Below are 22625 nucleotides of genomic sequence, written 5' to 3'. Positions count from 1 at the left end.
CACTCCCACAAAGAGAACAAATTGCACAACACATTCAGTTTAAACAACCTTGGCATGCGTGTCATGGCTCCATCATGATACGGTGGGAAGTGTTCTGTTTGTTGACTCTCAGTCTGGTATAAAGGCTTTCAGTCATGTCCAACAGTGCTGGTAACAGTAAAGACGATAAACAAATAATCTTTTTCATGTGTTGGCAAACTCGGCAGTAAGCTCAATCATGTTTAATTTACATGAAGTCTTTTTGAATAAATTGTTACACGTGTACTTGCTTTTCAAAAGTGGACATGAAATCAACCACCGCCACCATAAAGGCAGCTGACATGTCTGATTGTGATCATTATGTGATGCCGTTCCAGTTCATTTCTAAAATGTTTCTGCACCATCTTCATTCCGGTTTCTGCCCCAGATAATAATTACAACTTCCCCTACAGTGATCTCACTCAAGGTGCTGTATCTCTTCCTGTTCAGCAGCTTGACATAAGAACGCTCTAACTTTCTAGCTGTGTGTTTGAAATCTGATGAGACGTTGTGCCGTTTCCTGCTCCTCCTCCTCCTTCACACCAGCATGAGTGCACATTGCAGAACACTACTCTGTCAGGGGTTGTCAACTTCCATAATTCTGAAAATTGTCCAGTTGATAGTTACTGTGAACGGTGACAGTATTGGCACTTAGTGGGCTTAAAAAGGAGAGTTAAGATGCAGAAAAGAAATTTGAAGTCCTGAAGGGTGTTGAGTCACTTCCCTGTTCTAGTGGGCTCTGTGTGTGCCTGTTCAGCTGCCTTCAAAGGAGCTGTGATCATGTTCTAGCTTGTCACTCGCCTTCTTCCCTCCCACTTCTGCATCTGTCAGTCATGGTCATGGTTTTATGTTAAGATGATGAGTCACTGAGTGCCTGCATGCTGCATGCTGCTGCTGCAGTGAGGTCTGGTCCACTGAGGAGATGTGTACAGATGTTTGGCAGTGTGTGGACAGAGCCACGGCTGTAACACGTTTGAGTTGATATCCCAAACTGTTCAGCACTCAGTGTTTCTTTTAGGGTTCAATTTCTTCAGATCGATATTCAGTGGGAGCAAAACAGATGCTGTGTGAAGAAGTCTACTTCTCGTAGTCATATTGAACATCTATGGAAGCAGATGGTGTATCTACGAGTTTTCCAAAATAAAATGATGTGTTCAGGTACGCAGACAAACTTCGCTGTGGGACCAAGTCATTCATGATTTTGGTATTTTGATCGGGTTTGTTTAAAAGTATAAGATTAGAAGACTTGATATCATTTTGGTAAAGCAAACGGCAACATAACTCGATGTGAGCAAGCTTACATCACACTATCTGTTATTACAACACACCTCTAGTGTCAGTGTTGTATACAGCCTCTATTGCTTCAGGACCAATATCAGTAAAGTTGTACTTTTGATTGGATAGAAGTGTCACTCTGGTTTCTAAACCTAGAATAAACCCTATAAATAGTTTGGTGTTAACAGAAACTTCGGTCTGCTGTTTTGGGGAATTGCTGACTATTTTCACAGCATTTAACTACAATAGCTGCCTACTGGGCAGCCGAGTGCCATCCTCCTCCACAGTTCTATTGGAAAAAAAAAAGTGTCTCTTTGTACAGCTGTGACCTCAAAGAGGAAGCTTTAAGGCCTGAAAAGATATCAGCCCAGTGCTAATCATCTCATGCATGCCCTATTCAGTTGACAGGGCCTTTTCCTCTTTGACTTGCTGGCAGTACTCTGAGTTGTACGATGTGAGGTTAGGGTTAGGTTGGGGTAAAGTGCCATTTTTTGTGTTTTAGTGTTCATTTAAAACTGTATCTAATGTTCAGTGAGCAGTAGCCTATATGCATGCTTTTTGAGACCAAATTTGTGTCCATTACATAAACTCAGATGTGATATCTTCAGTAATCAGTAGCAATTTCACTCTACTGCTGCTCACCTAATCGAAGCCTGGGACATTTTCTAATCTACTTTGCTTAAAAGTGTTGTTTTGGAAATTGTATAAATCCTATATGCTTACGACTCCAAATGCATTTACGTTTGATGCATCGGTCTGTGCAAATGCCAAAGGAGAAATCCCTTCTCTTTTCACCCACTGTAGCTTCTTGCTGCCTCCAAACAGTCCAGCTAAACAACAGCTACAGCATGTCCTTTTACTGTTCTTTTTGGCTAGCAAAAATTAAATTCCCTTTCAGAGATGAGCGTCATCAAAACACTTTATGTTTTTGGGTTTTTTTCCACTTCTGTGTGTCGAGCGTGATCAGAATTACAAGTTGGTCAGCTTATTAAAACTAAAATAAAACTAACTGTATTGAGCAGGACATCATTTCCACTGGTGTCCTCTGTTTTTCTCCAGCTGTGCACGTAAATTGCCTCAATGAGATGAAAACATTGTCTTTTCTTAGTTGAATGTGTGAGAGTTGAATCTCTAGCTGTGTCGGCAGGTTTTAAATATTAGCCTTATGTTGACACGATTAAAGCAGGTTGATTCTCATCTGTTGCTTTGGAAGATCTACTATTGACCAGTGTTGAGGAATTCATAGATTTATTAGACACACAAAAACATGCTCATTTCTGAGCATGGAGAGATCTCTAACTGAGTGGCTTACTGTCAGTCTTATATAGGCTGAAGGTAACTGATGACAGGGCTCATTCCACATCAGCCAATATCGCTTGTATTTCAGAATGACTAATTCAACAGTTTCATAAGAGCTGAATTCATTAGAACTATAAAATACAAATTGATGTAAATATATCAACTATTTAGAATGTATCAACAACTCCTCAGTTACTATTTCTTTAAGATTGAAGTGAATTTTACCCTTCTGGTGCAAGCAATGGCAGGCTCACTCGGGTGATGCATTGGTATGAAATTTGGCATAAACATTCTTGTTCACCACAGGGGAAATCCCCAGATTAGTAGTCACTTACCATAAAGTCAAGTTATTTTTACCCAGACAGGGAAATCTGCACAAAAACAAATTATTCATAGAATTGTGTCACCATGACTTTTACATTCAATTTTTTTCTTTTGTCTGAGCCACTTTTTTTATTTGGTTAAAGACTTCAAATTATGCCTAAAATACTTGACCACTAAATGATCACACTATTTGAGATTCATTTTAATAGCTATGCTGGCATCTTTGTATACAGAGCTGAACAGAATTATTGATACCGCTGAGTAGTGAGCATTCTTTTCCACTTTGGTTTGTTGGTCTGCTCAGGACTGAAAACATTCGCCTCAATCCCAGATTCCTGACACTAGGCTAGGCGCCACATTTTGCTCTCTAATGCCTTTGTAATCTTCTGATTTGATAATTTCATTGATACATTAAATGATGCCAGTGTCGGAGGCAGCCAAGAAACGCTTCAGCATGATGGCACCCCCATTCTCTGTCGCTGTCTTGCATGGTGTTCTTTCCTCAATCAGCAGTAACATTTTTACAATGTTCATCTTAACAATTTTATGACTATGCAACTTTTTAAACAATATTGTTGAACTCATAGAAGTGGACATTCTAAGATCTTTGTAGGATTTTGATGGTGGCTTTCTTGAAAGCGCTCTCAAAACTGGAAAATCTTATTTCCTCTTTAATAAAACCATCAGAATTCAGAACATGTGTTTGCGTCTTTTTTTTCCATCTGGCTTTCGTGGGACTCATTTAAATTAATCACAAGTTTAAATAACTTTCCCTTTTTATTTCACTATATTAAATCCTCTTTTCCACATCTTTGGTTGTTTCATTTCAATATTTTTATCTGTTCAACATCTATTGGGTTGCATTTATTCCCGATAAAATTCTGTATTGTCAGCATTTCCCACCAGTCTTGCTGGCTTTTTGACGCCGGTGTGAAATAAAGGAAACATTGACTTCATGAGACATCTCCTCTGCAGTTACCTGCACTGTAGTCGGCGTGGCAGAGATAATAATGTTAGGGTAACGATTGATGTACATTTATCATTCACATTTGATATGGTTAATGCATTCAGACCTTTTCCAGTGGGAGAATGCATCAGGAAATTGAGTGGATATAGGAAGCCATCATTAGGGGTTACCATCATGGTATTTATAGGCCTGTTTTATGTTCTCTGGGTTATTGGATGGCATGAGAGCACAAGTCTTAGCTTATTACCCTGCCTCAACACAACCACTCCCTACTGTTAACCAGCTAGACTGCAAGCTTGTGTATATGGAGGTGTGTCTGCTTGAGTGTGTGTTACCACTCATGCTAACAGTGTGTTAGCAGAACGTGGAGCATAAAAATGAGCTTATCTACATCACAGTGTGTGGGGTCTTTATTCCCTATGGTGAAAAGCATGCTGTAGGCCCTACTGATTGCATAACGCCCATTCTTGGTAAATTTGGACAAACACTTGCATGTTACCTTGTTTTCAAGTTGCCTTCAAGAGCCCTGTCTCTAAGGCAACTGCTGTAAACTTTCCCGTTTTCACAAGACAGCCTGAACCTAAGCTTTTTAAAACTGCTTAACCATACTTGGATGTGATGTAATGATTTTTCCTTTAATAGATTCAGTGAGTATAGAAAGAGATGAGAAAGGGGCTTGCACTGAAAGCTCCTTTATCAGCAGATTGTTTGCAGTTTGAATAAATTGATGGACAGTTTCCTGCTTTGCTTCCTGACTTTGATTCTGTGGACACAGAATCCATCTCCCTTTTGCTGTTGTTGGCAACCGTCTCCAGGAAGTGTCTCCCCTCAGCTTGGCACTGCTGGATTTTTCTGCTGTACATAAACAGCCTCTTTTATTCATTGTCTGGACTGTGAGGAGGGAGGAGGTGCTTTGGGGACAGAGTGAGAGGTGAAGTCAGTGTTCAGGAATGTGCCTGGGCAAGCCTCGGGTAGACACAGCCCAGATGACTGGGAGGGAATCCTTGGCAGGGGGAAGCCGGGGAACCCCACTCGACACCTCCAGCTCTTTCCCTCTCTGTAACCACCCCCCTCCCCTTACCCTCTTGTCTGTCTCGTCCTTTCAGTCAGTCCTTCTTTGTCCTCCATAAAATCATTATACAACCAGTGAGGCACAGTAATGGGGGAACGGACTTATGTCAGACTGGTGCAGCATGGAAAACAGCAGAACCCACTTCTGCACATTTCTGCTGCTGCTGGCACGCTGCAGCCATACGTCCCCTGTGGGTTCAACCGTGTCCAATCTGAACTCTGAAAACCCTCCAGACAGCAAGTTTGAAAAGCTATTCACAATGAGTCATCGGCTATTATTACACTAGCTGAAGAGGGTCTGTTGTGAAAGACCCTCTGTGCATAAAGGTTGTTTTCTCAAACATTATGCAGAGTTAATAATTCAGCAGATCATGTGCAGACTTACCTTGAGGCATTGTAAAATCCAATTTGCGCTGCTACATTGGTTGTTTGGTTGGCCTCTTCGCTGCCCTTAATTTTATTACAAACCAAATTCAGAACAGTTTTCCTCCTGAAATTATCTTAGTCATCACTTTTGCACCATCATTTCATTCTAAAACTTTTCCCAAAAATGAAATGATTTCTCTTTCCGTAGTGACACGTGAGTAGCTGAGATGTTTGTTTTTGGAAGGAGGCTTTAGGCTCACGTCATGGGCTTTCCTCTTTCCAACCCCTCTCTACACAGGGTCACGTTTGTTACTCGTGCTGCACAGTGTGGTCAAAACATGCAGAGAAACATGAGGTTTCCACTGCATACAGGAGAATACAGCTATCATTTCGTGTTACAGCCCACTCTCCTCTAAATAAAGGTGCTTTCCTTCAGTCGTTCGGTAATGAATGCTATAATTCAGGGTTACGCTTACTTTAAATAAACAAAGCAAATTCTTGGAGGGCAGGGATTAAATAATTATTATGAGGCTTAGAGTTGACAAATACACAAAATCCATCTGAAATCAAGCCAATCAGATGTTGTTCATCAACACTTTCCATATTCATCAGATGTGATGGAGGTGGTTTGTTACGTACTTTGCATTTAGACTTGATGAGAACCTGAAAAAAGCGGTGACTAAGCATGCTTCAGCCTCACTGTGGTGACATTAATCAACAGTACTTGTCAATTGGAATGATTTTAGAGCATGACTGATGTGTTTTCTATTCACACAAGTGACTAATATGTGTGGTGGGTGTTGTGTTCTGGTTATCAAATAGTGGATAAGATGCTCAGCTTGTTTCAGAGTGCCAAAAAGAAAGGGGGTGGGGGGCCTGTTGGGAAATTACAGATAAAAATTGACAACATGATGTGGAAGAAAAGAGCAATGTGTTTGAATTCTGTGATATGTTTCTGTGGGATTGTACCCCGATACTAAATCCCTTACATTTCTTTTTTTTTTTTTTTTTGCGTGTCCAACAAAACAACCATTCTGAAATTACTCTGCTTCATTGTAGATACATTTGAACAAGCAAGGTGTGGAAGTAATGTCTTTTGGTTTGAAAGTGGAATTTATATCCTCATCAGACAACATTCCCTAAATGGAACATATCTTACAGTTGGATGTAGTAGTTTTTTTTTTTTTTTTTTATGTCAACAACAATACGATTGCAGATTGTAATTTTCTACTTTAAAAACAGTGTTGCTGTTCCATCTGTGTGCACAGAGCATTTAATCATAACCAAGCAGAATGATTCCACAAAGCAATTTGTACGTGTCCGTGCATCTCGGAGCCAGTCTGAGTTAACCAAGTGCATTAACTGCTCTTTCTTTTTCTTGCACCCCCACCCTCTCCACCCACTTCACCCATTTTACTCCTCTGCTTCCGGCATGGTGTGACATCCACAGAACTTCCAGCTGAAGAAGGTAAATATGTCAAATTTTTTCCTTTCAAATAAGCCGGAAATTTATGTCCCTTTTCTACCTGGTTAAGGGTCTTGAGTCTAGATCTTCTCTTTTAAAAAGACCAAAGGATAAACTTGAGGATTGTACACTTCAACAGTTCTCTACCCGTGAGCACACACAACTGGTCTTGTGTAAATACACCCATGGTCTTTCTTTACAGCTGGTTTTCACTGTAATAAAGCGAATGTCAACACATCTTGCTTGTCCTTTCTACCCATAAGCATATGGACACCTTTCAAGTCCTGTATACCAAAACCCTTCAACATTAAATCATGTGTGATGCAGAGGGGTGTGTGATTTGTGTTTGCATATTTCAGGCAAGTCCCTGTGGGAGCTGGTGGTGGAGCAATTTGAAGACCTCATGGTCAGGATCCTGCTTCTAGCTGCATGCGTCTCCTTTGTGAGTACAAACCAGCTAATTAAAATGCCAGTGGCTCTCCTCAGATTTGTTCTCGATCATGATTCTTAAATGTAACCCAGTGGGATTTGAGGCCCTAATTGGACAATGAGTAGGAAATTGCGAACTAGATTAGACTGCTCTACTAGTCTTATGCAGTCTTATTCCCTTGTTAGATCTCTGGTCTGCCTGGATAACAGTCCTCTCTCATGTGGAAAATTGTATAATACAGGCTTTTCCACCCAGTGTTGATGTGACTTCTGTGTTAGGAACAGGCACAGCACTCCTGCCAAACTGGAAACAAAACTATCAATCAAAACTCTTTCTGCTGTGGTGCTTCAAACTGTGATCCTGGTTGCAGCCTCAGGGTGGAGAAGGTCGCAGAGGGGTGGAGTTAGGGAACCCTGCCTGCATAATAACTTTTTTTCCATCTATTACAGCACTTCCCCACTGTCTTGGGATGAAATTGCTGTTGCTATTTTTCGAAAGCTGGAAAATGGTTCTAAAAATGTACATGACACAAGATATATCTAACTGCTCCTTGTGTCAGTGAGAGATTCGCACTGCATGACTCTGGAGCGTGGGCTGACTTTTTTTCAGCCTGTTTATCGTGGAAAACAGCCCCTGTTTTCTACTGCAGCACAGGACCATGGTTGCCTGAAGAACTTTCAGCTTAGTTGTGAAAGTGAGGTTTCTAGTGATTGATATGACTTGAAATCAGAACTATCTCAATAGCAGTTTAACTTAGGACTCACATTTGAGTTATTTTATGTATCTGTTTGCTGACTGTTTTCTATGTTTCCACTGTAATCAGGGAGTGGCAAAAGCAGAGCAAAGCTGAGTTCAAGTTAAACCCTAACCTGGAGCTCATTTGGTTTTCATTTTGAATATATTCAAATTGAGATTATTAGACTCTCCTGCCTCCTTTGCATGACACAGCAATGACATTTATCAATAAATACCACAAGGCAAAAAAGGGGGCAAGTTAAGCTACTTGAATGTATGTGTAAGTAAGCAAATTTACTGCAGAAAATGGGGTTTAATTCACAAATAATTTGGTGAGTTACGTCTACAATTGTCCTAAAGTTTATCAATCTCTTTTGATCTTTTTGTTTTGTTTGTTTTGGCTTCATTTTACTGAAGCCACACGCTCATCGTGACCCACTGCCTTTTTTAGGGTTTAGTAGGGCAGAGCCACTTAGTAAAAGCCACACTACCCACCGGTAAAATCAAAGCACTTCCTGACTATGTAAGGTTAGGTTCATAAAGTGTAGAATGACACATAAAAATTACAGTAGGTCATCTGGCATGTTTTTAAATTGATGTGAGATTAATGCCTTGTGTTATTGCCACATTGCTGTGGACCTTAGAGATACTGGGCTGTACAGATATTCTGGGCCATCTGTCAACTTTTAGTTATGTAAGTAGATGTTTACTTTGGTTATGACACTTTTAAAACCCAGTCATGTAGCTGAAGCTTTATTTGCATTAGATTTCCAAATGCAAATGGTTTAATTTGAAGCAACTTTCCTCAGTGAATGAACAAAACACAAAAGAAATCCTACTCTAATCTCCATTTGAACTCTTGAGAAAGTGAGAAAGTAGGAGTTGGGCATTCAAGCCACTCTCTGAATGTGTGATGATTGTTTGAAGAGTCTTTTGAGCCGTCCTTACTGAGAGGGCTTCCATTGTTGCCCTTCAGTCTCGGCTCAGTCAAAAGGGAGATTTACCGCTCCAAATGAGAGGGAATGATGAGCTATCGACCATGTTTAACGTGGCGTACACTCTGGTGCTCAATATTCTACCGAGAATATACTCTGCTGTCATTTCATAGGGCCCATCACATCGTTGCAGTGCAGATCCACTTCATCCCCTTCAGTCACAGAATTGCTTTCCTGGTGCAGTCATCTTAATTTCTGCATCTGCCATTGATAAAATAATGGACACTTATTTTTTTTCTCTTTTATTATTTTCTGAGTGAATTCAGCCGTTATCAAACTATATCTAGCTACAACTGATACAAGCGCACTAACATAAGAAAGGGCATGATAGGCCTATATTTACCCTCGGCAAGAATAAGAAAAATTCTTGGGTTTTTGAAAGTTCAATTTTTGAGGCTTGACTTTACAGCATCTATAATCTATCTTCGAAAGGGGTTGCTCATAGCAACAAACTCACAAAGAATTATCATCCTACTCTGCAGTTTTTCTGAGCTGATGGCAAATTTTTTTCCAATGATTCACCCTGCTCTCATCAGCATCATTTTTCAGCCACAGCATGCAGTTGTTGTAAAAAGTCAGAAAAGAATTTTTAATTTTTTTTTTATAATGCCTACCAAGTTAGAAGGTTGTTCCTGACTATTGTGGACCATTTAGCAGCTACAGATACTTTTCGTTTGTTGGGACAAAAAGAGAGCTGGAAAGAAAGGTCATATTTGAGTTGTATTCAGCAGGAAACCAGAAGCCTGATGCCCGGTAAATGGTAAAATCACTGTCTGTCTGATTTGCGTTTGTGATAACTTCATGTTTACATTCACTGTTCCTCACGAAATGCATTCTATGTTCTTTTGGAGTCTTATAAGTCACAAAAAAAGTCGGCCGTGTGAGCTTTACTGGGTAAAATCTAGTTGACTAGCAAAAGCGCCACCACTACTATAGATTAAGAAGAATTATAAACCACTGACAGTGTATCAGACCGACACAAGCATGTGCTACAGATGTGATACAGTAGTTAGTAGATGTACTACTGTATATTAACAGTAGTGTATGTCAAAGGCCATTTACTGAGTAATTATGAATTTTTATAAATAATTGATTGAAAGATTAGTTCATATTTATTGATAATTTGAAATTGTATGGACTAGCTGAAAGTTAGATGAGCTCATACTTCCTCTGAAAGCATATCAGTCTCACTGGCAGCTGACTGTCCTATCATCCAAAACTCTTAGATATCCTAGAATGTTCTGTGTGTGATTTTTAAACAATCCTTATGTGAATAATAATTTTGTGTCATTTTACTACCATCCACAGGCTTAAGTGTAAAGCATCCAAACTGTAGTTTGACATACACTTATTTAAAACTGAGCTTTGAGGAGGGAGTTTCAAAAAAGGCCAAATGATTCGGTGTACTCCTACTGGTTTTTAATCTGCCTGGTGATCTCATTTCCTGCTAGATTCAATTTATTTTTATTGTCAATTTTGGGATGGTCATTGTGGTCCAGGCAACCCAACAATAACATGCTCTGAAATGACTTCAGTTTGTTTGTTTTTCTGTCCTTTAATCCTGAATGATTTATTCAATCACACCCTTCATTCATTTTAAATTGAAAAGCAAGATTAGTCAAAATTATTAAAAGTTTTATACAAGCAAAACAAAAAATTAGCCTGTTGAGAGAAATAACAGTGTATTAAACTGTTTAGAACTGCATTGTGTGGTTGGGTTTTATATGGAAATTCTACAACGAGAAAGGGAGGAAACAGTGGTGTCCCTGACAGTGTCCTTGGTATCCTTATTTACTGCAGGACTACACGTTTGGACTAAGTTAATGCACAAATAGTTTAAATGATTCACTAAAGGTAAGCTTACTTATGGGTAAAACATTTAAGTAGCAGGAAAATAGTAAGATAATGGTTAAAATATAAAAGCTTACAGCAACCCATGGATAAAAATTGTAGCTAATAATTAAAGGTGGGGTCTGAGATCTTGGAAACACGGTTCCTGCAAGCTATATTTTTGAAAATACACAACCTTGCCTCTCCCTTCAGTCCACCCCTCGAAACCACACCTTCAAAACACATGAACGAGTCACGAGTCTGTGAACGCGCAGGGGGGAGGGGTGAGGGAGGCTGACGGTTGATTGGCATGTCAGAATCTAATAGAAGTAACTCTCATCATTACTTCTATTGGTCAGACATTTCCTTTTGCTACACCCTCTACAATGTACTAAAATATAAAAAAATTTTTTCCAAACATTCTATTTTAGTGGGTGCAATGGGGTCGTGAGGAGGTTTTCAGACAATATGATTAAAAAAATGCTCCAGAAAACATCCCCACCTTTAACTAAATGTACTCCACTTGAGATGTGGTTGAAATAACAAGGTAAAACTACCCCTTCGTGGTTAGATATGAAAAGTTGTGATGTCAGAGAAGTGGTATTGGCCCTTTGTCTGGTTGGACTGTTGGGCACCTTCAGACAGAAAATGTTAGCACTTACTGCTAAACGATACACAGCCAGTGGACGTAAGCTTAAGCTGTTCCTCCAAAATGCCATTTAAATCAGGGTTTTTTTTCTCCAGGTTTTCCATCAACATTTTTTTCCCCAATGTTGCGCATAAAGCTTCCTCCTGAAAATGTTTTTGAGCTACTGTGCCAGCGTAAGGGTAATATGTTGGCTAAGGTAATCTGTGCTGTTTGTCCGTCTAGGTGTTGGCTCTGTTTGAAGAAGGAGAGGAGACAACCACGGCCTTTGTAGAGCCTATTGTTATTCTTCTAATCCTCATGGCCAACGCTGTTATTGGGGTCTGGCAGGTGAGATTCACTGTTAAAGCTTTGTCTTTCTGTAAAATGTATACAAATGTTGGTTCTTTCTGTTTAGTTGTCACATGGCTGATCAAGGTAGAAGCAAAATATCCTGTTTCGCAGCTGTTAAAGGTGACATAGATACTTGGACCTTATGATATGTTTATATGTCCAAATAGTACATCTTAGTGGGACAAGACTGTCGATTCTGCTACTGTCCAGTCAGTGGCTTGCTTATTCTTCGACTTGATGCACAGAGCTCATGCAAATTGCCAGCCAGGCTCATTTGTATTGAAGAGGAAGCAGGATATTTTTTTTTCTTTTATACAAACATCAAAAATAAAGACTGCGAGTCTATCAACACTTTGTGAAGCAGTGTATTTTGCATTTCTCTGTGTTGATGCTCACCTGCTGATATGAAACACTGCAACAGGTCACTCAATATTCAAGGCACTGCCAACATTTTTACCCACATTGGTGTCTAAGAATTTCAGAGGATCTTATTTTTAAAAGCAACTCTTCGTCTTTGTGCGTTTGCCTTGTATATTTTTTTTATGACGCTGTAAACTGCAAAGTGACTTCTTTATGGATTCATTTATAGTAGGACGTCTGTCTAAGAAGACATTTTGAAGTTATCCTTGACATGACTTTCTCCTCTTCTTATCTCTGTACAGGAGCGAAATGCAGAGAATGCCATTGAGGCTCTAAAAGAGTATGAACCAGAGATGGGGAAGGTGTACCGCATGAATCGCAAGGCTGTCCAGAGGATCAAAGCCAGGGACATAGTCCCAGGGGACATAGTGGAGGTGGCAGGTTAGCTGTGGCCAAACCAGGCCAAATTCATTGAGACCAATTTCTGCTTTGCTGACCCGCACATGGTGCTCGCTGCTGTCATCTGGCTGCCTGCATGCTCCCTTTGCCACAGAAACACACTCACCCAGCCTTTTCCACCCATTCATCTGTTTGGAAACACTAGTGGAATATCTCAAACTAGATTACATAAGAGTCTTTTCTGTGGATGTGCAGGTGCCAGAGCAGGTTTTCAGTTGTATCTGTTTGTGTGTGTGAGCAATATTCTGTGTAAGTCCCTGTGGTCACTGGTGGTAATAACGGCTCAGTATAATTTTCCTTCGCTCCCCCCCCCTTTCCTTTGCTTTCCATGCTCTCAACCTCACCACCTGGACGCTGCTGGATGTTTGTCAACTCCTCACTCACACTCCCCCATGTTACACGCACATACGGACAGTTCTCCTGCTGTAAACTCGCCCATGTGTGGGCAGCCTCAGCTAAAAATAGTCTTGTTGTCACTCTGGCTCCAGAACATCTGTGCATGCCAGACACACACGAAGCCCCAAAGAGATCACATCACCATCAACATGACTGGTTTTAGGAGAGTAATCCTGGGTTTTGCAAGGCTGCGGATTTCTCTGAGAGGGGTCGGTGTAATGTGCGGGAAAGGGGGAAGAATGCACGATGTGTGTTTCTGATAGAGAGATGACAGCATTCATAATCAGAACAGAGAGAGGCAAACAGGGATTATACATGCTGAGATGGCCTCAGTGAAGCTTTGGATTTCAGCTTTCAAAAGTGACATCAAGCAATCTCTTCAAATAACTTATTATTGAAAGACTTTCATACAAGTTCTCACATGCTCAGAACATGCTTACTGGATTTAATTACATTTTTGGAACAGATTCTCCCATTAAGTTTCATTAAACTTAATACACATGTATTGGATGCTGTTTTTTTTTTACGGATAGCACTTACTTGGAATTTGGGCTTGTTGCAGCCAGTGTCCTCAATTGCACATGTATGCACACAAAGTCACGGGAAGGCAAGTTCATGCAGGTAGAATTCAACAAAATGACTCCACTCATCCGCCACCTACCACCACTGTCACTATCAACACGGACTGCGTCTCCTTGACTACATCCCTGCTCCGTTTGGCTCGTCTCCGTGGCATCGAAGTTCAGAAGGAGTTTTAGACCACTTGAAGTGAACCATCTGCTGCTCGATATAATTACTGATTATGAGCAGCTGCAGTTATAGTGGCTGTCCCATTGCAGCAAAGGTGGAAGGTTGACATGTGACAACAACACAGGCAACTTTTTATACTCGGTATGGTTTTACACAAGTGGGCAGGATAGAGAAAAAAGGGCAAAAGCTCAGTTATAATGCTTACCCTTTCTACTAAGCTTTGTCCCCAAAATAGGAACTGATGAAACCCATTTAGAGCTTTTGAATTTATATTAAACCGTTGTTTGGACACTGTGGCGAGCGAAGTTATCTAACATCAGTCTTTCGGCCTTCCAACTGTAGAGTAGTACCTCATTAGCCTAATTTAAACTGTAAATCAGTTTAAGTAAGTAAAGTTTACGCTGTATTTTTTTTTCACCCTTTGATGAAGGGAACTTACCAGACAAAGCTGAGAATTCTTTGGTCTGAAGTATTTAATGCATATACTTTCAAAGCATGCTTATGACGAGGTATGATAGTAATGTTGTGCACCTTGCTTCATTGTTGTGAAATGTACAGTCATGCATTCAGCACCTCGTAGTCTGACGTAATGTTGTTGCTAAGCAATTTTAAACAAGGGTAAACAGCTGTGGTAGGTACTCCAATGCACTCGTCTCACTTAGAAAATATGTGTCACGGATCTGAGACGTGTAGGGATATGATGGCAAAGAAAACACATTATTGTTCTTTCCTCCATTGAATTTCCAGGGCTTCCCTGTACTTCAGATTAGACGGCGGGTGTTTCACGGGAGCTCGATCTTTGGGGGTAAAATAAACTGTACAGAGATATTGGAAACGGTACACTGTTGACCTTTGAGGAGAGAAAAGAACATAAATATATTTACTCAAGTTTCCACCACTGCTGCTCGCGATGCCAGCCACTTTTACGACACGGTTGTGATTTGCGCTTCCACTGGAACTTTCCTCTGTTTTTTGAATGGCTTGACTGCGGCGGTCAGGTTGTCAAGAGCTGCCAGAGGGTTTACACAGGACCCGAAGAGAAGGAAACCAGAAATGAGCCATTCCCGGTAACAAGTCATGATTTTCCTGCACGTGAAGGAACATCCCATCTCCACTATATTATGCAAGACATTCAGATCTTACCAAAGGTTTACCAAATGGAAGGAAAACTGTCTTGACTCTTTTTGCCAGATGTATATGTGATAAATTTAAAGTTAGTTGTGAATACTTTATACAATGAAAATCTTTTTTTGCAACCTGACAAATTTGTGATCTTTATAGTATTCAAAACTCAGCATCTCCATGAGCTCCAGATTTCTGTTTTGGCGCATAAAGAGCATATGTGGGAGGCTGCCGCAGGAGTTTGCGGGTAGGCGTTTGAAAAGCCTCTTTTCTGCCCTCGGCCAGTCCTACTACAGTGAACCTGTAGCCCCCAGCCCTCTCCCACACAGTCACAACACACACTTCACTCCCCACACACCCCTCCCACTCTTTTTCGCTTAAAACCCAGAGATGTTGAACAGAAAACTGTAGAAAAAAAACTACGGAAATGGAAGTAGAGCTTTTTGAGCTACACACTCCGTCCTGTCAGGAAAAAAAAACGTGAAAAATTTCCCTCGAGTCTCAGAACATTGAGCAAATGTCAAAATAAGAAGATGGTGCGAGCAAAAGGATTGAGAAGGATCAAGAAATGCTCAGAAAGTGTCTTTTCTGAAGATGCAGTACAGTTGAGTTTATTTTAGTTGGTGAATGATGAAAAGCAGAAATTCAACTAGATGTCTATAAACAAGAGCTAATTACCAAGGTGTATATGGTTTTGTTTTGTATTTTTAACAGTAAGAAACTGAATGTTGAGCACTGTGTGTCGACATTAATACAATACTTACTACACAAAGTAATGAGATGGTCCTTTTCTTCACATGTCATGCTGGACCAAAATCCAAACAATATTACATCTGTCTACTGTATTCAGAGCACTTTGCCTCTCCTCTGTTCTGAGATCATTGTTTCTAGCCTGCTCTGTCATATTATGAAAATATTTCCATTTCAATGTTCATTGTCAGGCTCTGACAAAGAGGAAGTAATACAATTTTTGTTTTGGGGCACTGGATACTCAAAAAGAATTATTACTTTAATATTGTGGCTTAATAAGCAGACTGTCCAACTGTGGTGGAGAAGATGAGATGCATTTTATGGATTTGATGTAGGCTTCATTTGTAGTTTGTATCTTACATGTATAAGGAAGTGTTGTAGCAGGGGAATAAAGAGGTGCAGAGATTGAAGACAACAAAAGGGAAGGGAAATGATAAATCATTTTGAAACTGCAACGTGACTCCATCAAAGTTGTATCGAGCTGTTGATTATCTGTCCCTGCAACCTGGGCCTGGACTAAACCCACTGATGTTTCTTTGCTCAAGGATTTATTGTGTGAGCACAGACCTTTGATAGGGTGAAACTGAGTGGTCACCTGCAGCAACACTTGGAGGGACTAGCTGACTTTGCTTTAGCTAGTGCTTTAACACAAACCGTTGTTGGAGAGAAAACTTATTAGAAGTGCATATTGTCTCTTAGTAGGGCAACAGTTGTGGTTCAGAGTGAAGTACTTCTTTGATGTCGGGCACATTTTGGTCTAATCTGGGCCACTTTTGGCACTTATGGCTCAGTTACAGCCAGCATTTGGGCCAAACATTGTTTGCCGACTGGGTTGAAACTACCAGAGAGATCTCCAAGGTCTCTATTTAAATTCTGACAGGTTTAGTGATTTTGTGCCTTTTCCTTTAGTGCCATCAGCAGCTGTTTTCACTTACTGAAATAAGCTGGCATCTAACAGGTGGGCATAGTTTTATCATGCACAACAATCATTTTTGGTGAGCCAACTCAGTTTTCCTTTGAGTGAAATGCATTTAAGAAAAGCTAATGACATGCTGCACTGTTTTTTTTACCTGAAGAGATAGGAAATGTTAGCAGTGCTAATGAGACGAACAAAGAAAATTAATACATTAAACATAATGTCTGGTCAACATTTACTTACTTGTTAGCATTATCATAATAAGCATGATATTGTCATTTAGCTCAGACATATGAGATTTTGAAAGTTTACACTGATATGTATACGTTTTTGGTACTTTTGTGGAATCGTAACAAATGAGATCTTGGTGGGAATGCTGTACCAGTTGAAAAATTGTGTTGAGTCTGTGTAAGATATGTGGTGTTGCTTTTCGTTTATGCTTGTTAAATTGTTGTCCTCACTTTAGTATTGCATGTATGGCCAGATATTTTATGAATAATCACGCAATGCTGGCACTAGAGCTGCATTTGCTGTGCACTCATTGATTGTAATCAGCATCACCATGTTCACTTTGAGACCATGCTACTCCATCAAAAAATGCACTTTCAGCAGATGAGAAAATATTTGAAACAGGCTTCTCTTCAAGACGCAGGCTTGCCTCATCTTAAAGACACCAATTGATAGTAATTTCCAGGTTCAGAATTTAATTAGAGGACTTACTAGGCTAATTTGTTTTGCTCAACGTGAACATTACTGCAGCACAATTTGTTCCCTTCTGTCCTGACACTTTGTAGCTCTGTTGTAGCTCCTGTCTCTTTAAGACTTTCCTCTCAAAAGTGTCAATGTGCCCTGATTGATGAGCCGTCTGACATGGCATTTCAAGGCACTTACTCAATCGTTGACATTCTACTTGTATTTTTCATTGCAACCTAAATAAGTGGGAGAAGAAAAACCTGTACTGCACACAAATAGCTTCAGGAGCTGTGTCCTCTGTGGTGTGATCTTTGGGCTTGATGATTCTGCAATTCTTTTAAATGCACATAAGAGCTGTTTTACACACTGGAGGGAAAAGGGAAAAAATACTGAAAGCATAAAATGGGTACTTTTTTACATTTTTAGTCCTGTCTCTTGTTCTGACTTAATTATCCTTTTTCATCAGTTGGTGACAAGGTGCCTGCTGACATCAGAGTGACCTCCATAAAGTCCACCACCCTGCGGGTGGACCAATCTATCCTTACAGGTACTTCCCATCTCTCACCCAGCAACCCTTCTTTGCAACTTTTATTTAAAAGACCGAGCCATATGCAGTTTGCAAATATTTGTTTTTATTATGTTGTTTGTGATACTTTCTTCTCCCCTAGGTTGTGACTGTAACATTGTTACACAGCATGACCTAGTAGTAATCTTTTACTTAAAAATCTAATGCTGTATAATTGTCTTGATTATATATATTTTTTTTCTTTAGGGGAGTCGGTCTCTATCATCAAACACACTGACCCTGTTCCTGACCCCAGAGCTGTCAACCAGGACAAAAAGAACATGCTGTTTTCGGTACGTGTATCACCTGCAGCTAACAGAGTCATATCATATCAGGTCTTGATGTTATTACAGACAAAGCTGGACAACCTGACATTTGGTCATGTTTGAAATCAGGAATTGATTTGGTTAGAGAGAGGTCAAGCGTTTTTTTTTTGTTTTTTTTTCCACTTTCTCTTGCTCATTTTTATGTCCTTCTTTTCCCAGGGCACAAACATAGCTGCAGGTCGCGCTATAGGTATTGTAGTTGCTACAGGTGTCACCACAGAGATTGGTAAGATCCGTAATCAGATGGCATCTACTGAGCAAGAGAAGACACCGCTGCAGCAGAAGCTGGACGAGTTTGGCCAGCAGCTCTCAAAGGTCATATCCCTGATCTGTGTGGCTGTGTGGGTCATCAACATCGGCCACTTCGGTGACCCAGTCCATGGCGGCTCCTGGGTCAGAGGGGCTATCTACTACTTTAAAATTGCTGTCGCTCTTGCTGTGGCTGCCATCCCAGAGGGCCTGCCTGCTGTCATCACCACCTGCCTGGCCCTCGGCACACGTCGCATGGCCAAGAAGAATGCAATCATTCGTAGCCTGCCCTCAGTGGAGACACTGGGCTGCACCTCAGTTATCTGCTCTGATAAGACGGGCACCCTCACCACCAACCAGATGTCCGTCTGCAGAGTGAGTGGTCATTATAAGTTTTAGAATTTATTTATTTTTTTTCTCTTTGAGTGAGGATTTTACAGCTCATCCCATTTAGCTAAAATACCTATGCGCTGCAATTTAAAAATTGGAGTTTTCGGTTGTTGCATCCTGTCATGTCTGGCAGCTCCAAAAGTGCCTCTGGGAATCTCCACTGAAAGTTTTATGGAGGTAAATTTCTGCAGAGTTTGATGGTCGTTATTAATGCCAGTCTGCTCAATTCACCTTTTTATTTTTATTTTTTTATTTCTTAATCTTTTGAGCCTTCATTCAAGCAAGAAGGCTGGAAAATCTCTGTAATGTTTATCTCCACTTGCCAGGTTTGCGATAGCTGCCGGTGGCGTAATATAAACTGGCAAGACCGAGAAGAACCCTTAGTACTACAATGCTCTATATCACCATATCAGTTCACACACATACACCGTGGAGGTTTCTAAAATGTCACATTGCCTGAACAAACATAATAGTGATACATGTTCTGAACTGTTCTGTTTCATTGAATCAATGGTCCATATATAATTACATTAAATTAGAAACACTGAAAGATCTTATCCACAAATATTCATGTGTCACACATGGCCTCACCTTTTCCTTTTGTCTGCTAATGTTGGTGTGCTGCTTGCTAACTGACTTTGCTCTAAGCACACAGTAAATGCCAGCACTGTTGTTTGTCTTGGCCCTTGTTAGGAGCTTTGCCCACACCCCAGTCTCTGTTTGCACCTCGTGTGATTCCATCCTGCAGCTCACCTCACACCTCAGCAACATTGGACTAATGTTGGGTTTATACTTGCCGTTCTTGGAAAAGGCAATGCACGCCAAAATTGATGTCACCAGAGCTGCCGCCGTGGGGTGCTTTGGTGTTGTTTTGGCTGGTCTTGCCACCTCTCAATTTTTGTAACCTGTAGTGTTTAGTGTGAGTGTGCGAGCAGGGTCATATTCACAGGCGTCTGTATGACCCATCAAAACCTAAGAAGATGATTTATTTATTTATTTTATTTTTTTACTGATTTTTCAACTTGACAAGAAATGATCTGAAGATCAGGCACGAAGAAATCTGATATCCACATCTTTAGGTTCAAAGCTTTCCCTCTCTCTTTTCCTCACAGTTTGTAATATGTGCAAGGCAAAAATAAGCAGTGGTGGAGCAATCACCAAAACTTTGGGGACAACAAATTTAATTGCCCCATTTAACAAGGCTAAGATGGCTAAGATAAAAGCTAGCAAGAACGCTGTGCATTGCATAAGCATCTGCTGTCTGTCTTTCATTACAGTTAAGAAAATAGTAGCATTGCAAGGAAAATCATTGAGTTGTTGAATCCTCAACCACTGTTTGTGGTTGAGGATTTTGGTTTCAGAAATTTGATACGTCACCTGGTCCCACAATACACAATACTGACCTGGAGATACTTTACCAGTGTTGTGCTACCAGAAATATTCTAGTTTCAGACGTATCATCTTCTACCCTCCATGCTGCCTCTGTGTTTTACATGACAGCTGGATTATCAGTAAAGGAGATACACCCCTCCAAAGGATGCCACTTCATAATTATCACAATAGGATGATTGTTCATTGGTAATATATAAATTCCTTTCTTTGTCGAAATGGAATTCGTGGCTCTGCATTTTCTGTTCAGTTGCATAGGTCGATGCCCGCACTTCACTTCTCCCCCAGATGACTTGGACCGCCTGCTTGATTAATGCGAAGCGGCAGGGAGTTCCCTGAAGTGGGAGGAGTATGGATGAGTGATCTCACCACAATTCTGAAACCCTCGCAGACAAAAAAAGACTGAGACAGACTGAGGCTGGTAAATGATTGACCTTCTGCTTCCATCTATACTCCCTGGCTTGCTGCTCTCTGCTGGGAGATAAGAGGACGTATGCACATTCATATTCCCACAAAGACGTATCAAACCTCCACTTTGCGGTTGTTTTTCAGCAATGTGTTTCCTGAAGATAGTCCTTGTTCGGGTTATTCTACTCTTGCAGCGTCACATTCATTGTATGATTAGAGTCTACCCTTTTTTTTTTTTTTTTTTTTCTTTGTTTCAGGCTTTTGTCTCTACTTGCTTCTGGACTGGTTTCCAGCCATTTGCCCTGACTATACTATATGACTCTGTCTTTAGGGGCATCCCCATTTTGACAGGATTTCCCGGGATTCCCCTCAGTATCCTGACACCGTACTTCCCTTTTCCCGTCACTCATGTACACATGCTCGCATATAAAAAGCAAACACACCATGCATATACCCACTTAACCTCAGAGGAAGTGAATAGGGAAAAAAACAACTTCTGCCACTACCACTGAGTAACATGGATCACACTGTGCCTTGTTTCCGTGGAGACCATAGTGGCTCAGATAGTGAAGAAAAACTTACCGCAGATAAACAAACATTCTGGTGGTATTCCTTACACTGCTATTTTTTGCTTTTGTGGAAGTTTTTGAGTCCCCGAGAGGCCATTCTTGAATTGTTACATAGTGGTAGGACAGATGGAGCCAAACTTTTGTGAGATTAAACATTCAGCAGGAGTTTGAGGCCGATTAAAGTGCAGTACATCTTGATATGAAAAGAAAACACAAGGCGACTAACAGTGTTAAAATTAAAAAATGAGTGAAGTCATCAAGATAACTTGCAACTCATTAGCAAACCCATTGTGTTTAAAGCAGCTTTTTAACATTTAAGTCTCTCTCTAGATTTGGACCCACTTTGGTTTACTTTTGGTACGCAGTACAGTCGAAGAAATGTAAAGGCATGAAATACTCTATCTGTTTTAATGAGTGGTCAAACAGGTGTTATCTAAGTATAGTCACTCTTTCTACATCATGTCATTAGAATATGTAGTTTTTCTCACAACAAGGAGTAGTTCAGAGAGGTCAGAGGTGTGCAGGGTGTCACCTGCAGCTTGACAGTGACTTACTCCTGTTCCCATCCTCCCTGCAATATTTGGTTGATTTAGTGATCATAGTCTGATTATAGAAAATTTGCAATATTGTAAGTGCAACTAGTTTAGCAAAATTAAGTTATACTTTAGTATTTTAAAACAGCTAGTAATACTATTGTTTAGGGAAAAATCAAATAGCCTTTTAAAATAAGATGAACATTGCGTGCACGCATCATTTTGCGTGAATCTGCTGTGCTCAGGGAAACCGTTTTAATGCCTTCACTGCAATAGTGGACTCAACAATAATAATAAAAAAAAACACAGCAAAAACTATTAAGAGGGCACTGTCTGTGCAAGAACTGTTTAGATCGTTTATAGCTGATTGCATTTCTTTCTGGGACAACGTGATCAAATAACTGTCTCAGAGCCTGCATAGAACAGGGATCCCTCAGGACACGGACAACAAGAAAGACCCCACTTATGGTAATGAGGGAGAGAACTAGATGTTTTTGAGTACACAGAGCAGGTTGGATTTAGCAATTTAAGGGTTGCAGGTAAACATTGCTTGTCTCAACCTGAATATTGGTATCGTGGCTCAGCTTTGGGCCAGGCTCAGTCTTGTTATAAGTTGTGTTTTCAGCCCCAGATGTTCTTACAGTTGTACAAGCAAATCAAACTTAAACAGTGGACTGTTGAGAGCAAGATTTGAAGTTGTAAGTTGTAAAATTAGGGAAAAGTTGCAATTATAAAATTGCATGTTCTCGCAATCATCCAATCATCTAATTACAAGGCTTGTAATCTTGAATTATTGTGACAGATATTTATGGTTGTGTTTTATCTTGTCCAGACTCTAGTAGTAGGCTAAATGCAGCCTGCAACTCCAATGTTACAGAGATTTGTGAGGGGGTAATTACTCCTAGGCTAAAATGTACTATTACTCTTGATTTTGAGGAATAACAGCTTCCAGTCTTGTAAAATACCAGCTGCTGCGTTGCCTCCTCGTTTTCTTAC

General features: G+C 40.3%; 1 protein-coding gene across 2 annotated transcripts in view; it reads left to right on the top strand.

Moving 5' to 3' along the window:
* Nucleotides 1–22625, top strand: part of atp2a3 (ATPase sarcoplasmic/endoplasmic reticulum Ca2+ transporting 3) — a 43893-nt gene that overhangs the window by 3167 nt on the left and 18101 nt on the right. For both annotated transcript variants that reach the window (XM_075486429.1, XM_075486428.1), the window contains exons 2-8: nucleotides 6771–6788; nucleotides 7145–7227; nucleotides 11647–11751; nucleotides 12417–12555; nucleotides 17667–17747; nucleotides 17973–18058; nucleotides 18251–18715. In XM_075486429.1, coding sequence (XP_075342544.1) covers nucleotides 6771–6788; nucleotides 7145–7227; nucleotides 11647–11751; nucleotides 12417–12555; nucleotides 17667–17747; nucleotides 17973–18058; nucleotides 18251–18715 — 977 coding nt within the window. The remainder of the gene's footprint in view (nucleotides 1–6770; nucleotides 6789–7144; nucleotides 7228–11646; nucleotides 11752–12416; nucleotides 12556–17666; nucleotides 17748–17972; nucleotides 18059–18250; nucleotides 18716–22625) is intronic.

Source organism: Odontesthes bonariensis, chromosome 16 (assembly GCF_027942865.1).
Source record: "Odontesthes bonariensis isolate fOdoBon6 chromosome 16, fOdoBon6.hap1, whole genome shotgun sequence".
Lineage (NCBI taxonomy): Eukaryota > Metazoa > Chordata > Actinopteri > Atheriniformes > Atherinopsidae > Odontesthes > Odontesthes bonariensis.
The sequence above is the reverse complement of the archived record's forward strand: the minus strand, read 5'-3'. Positions and strand labels throughout refer to the sequence as shown.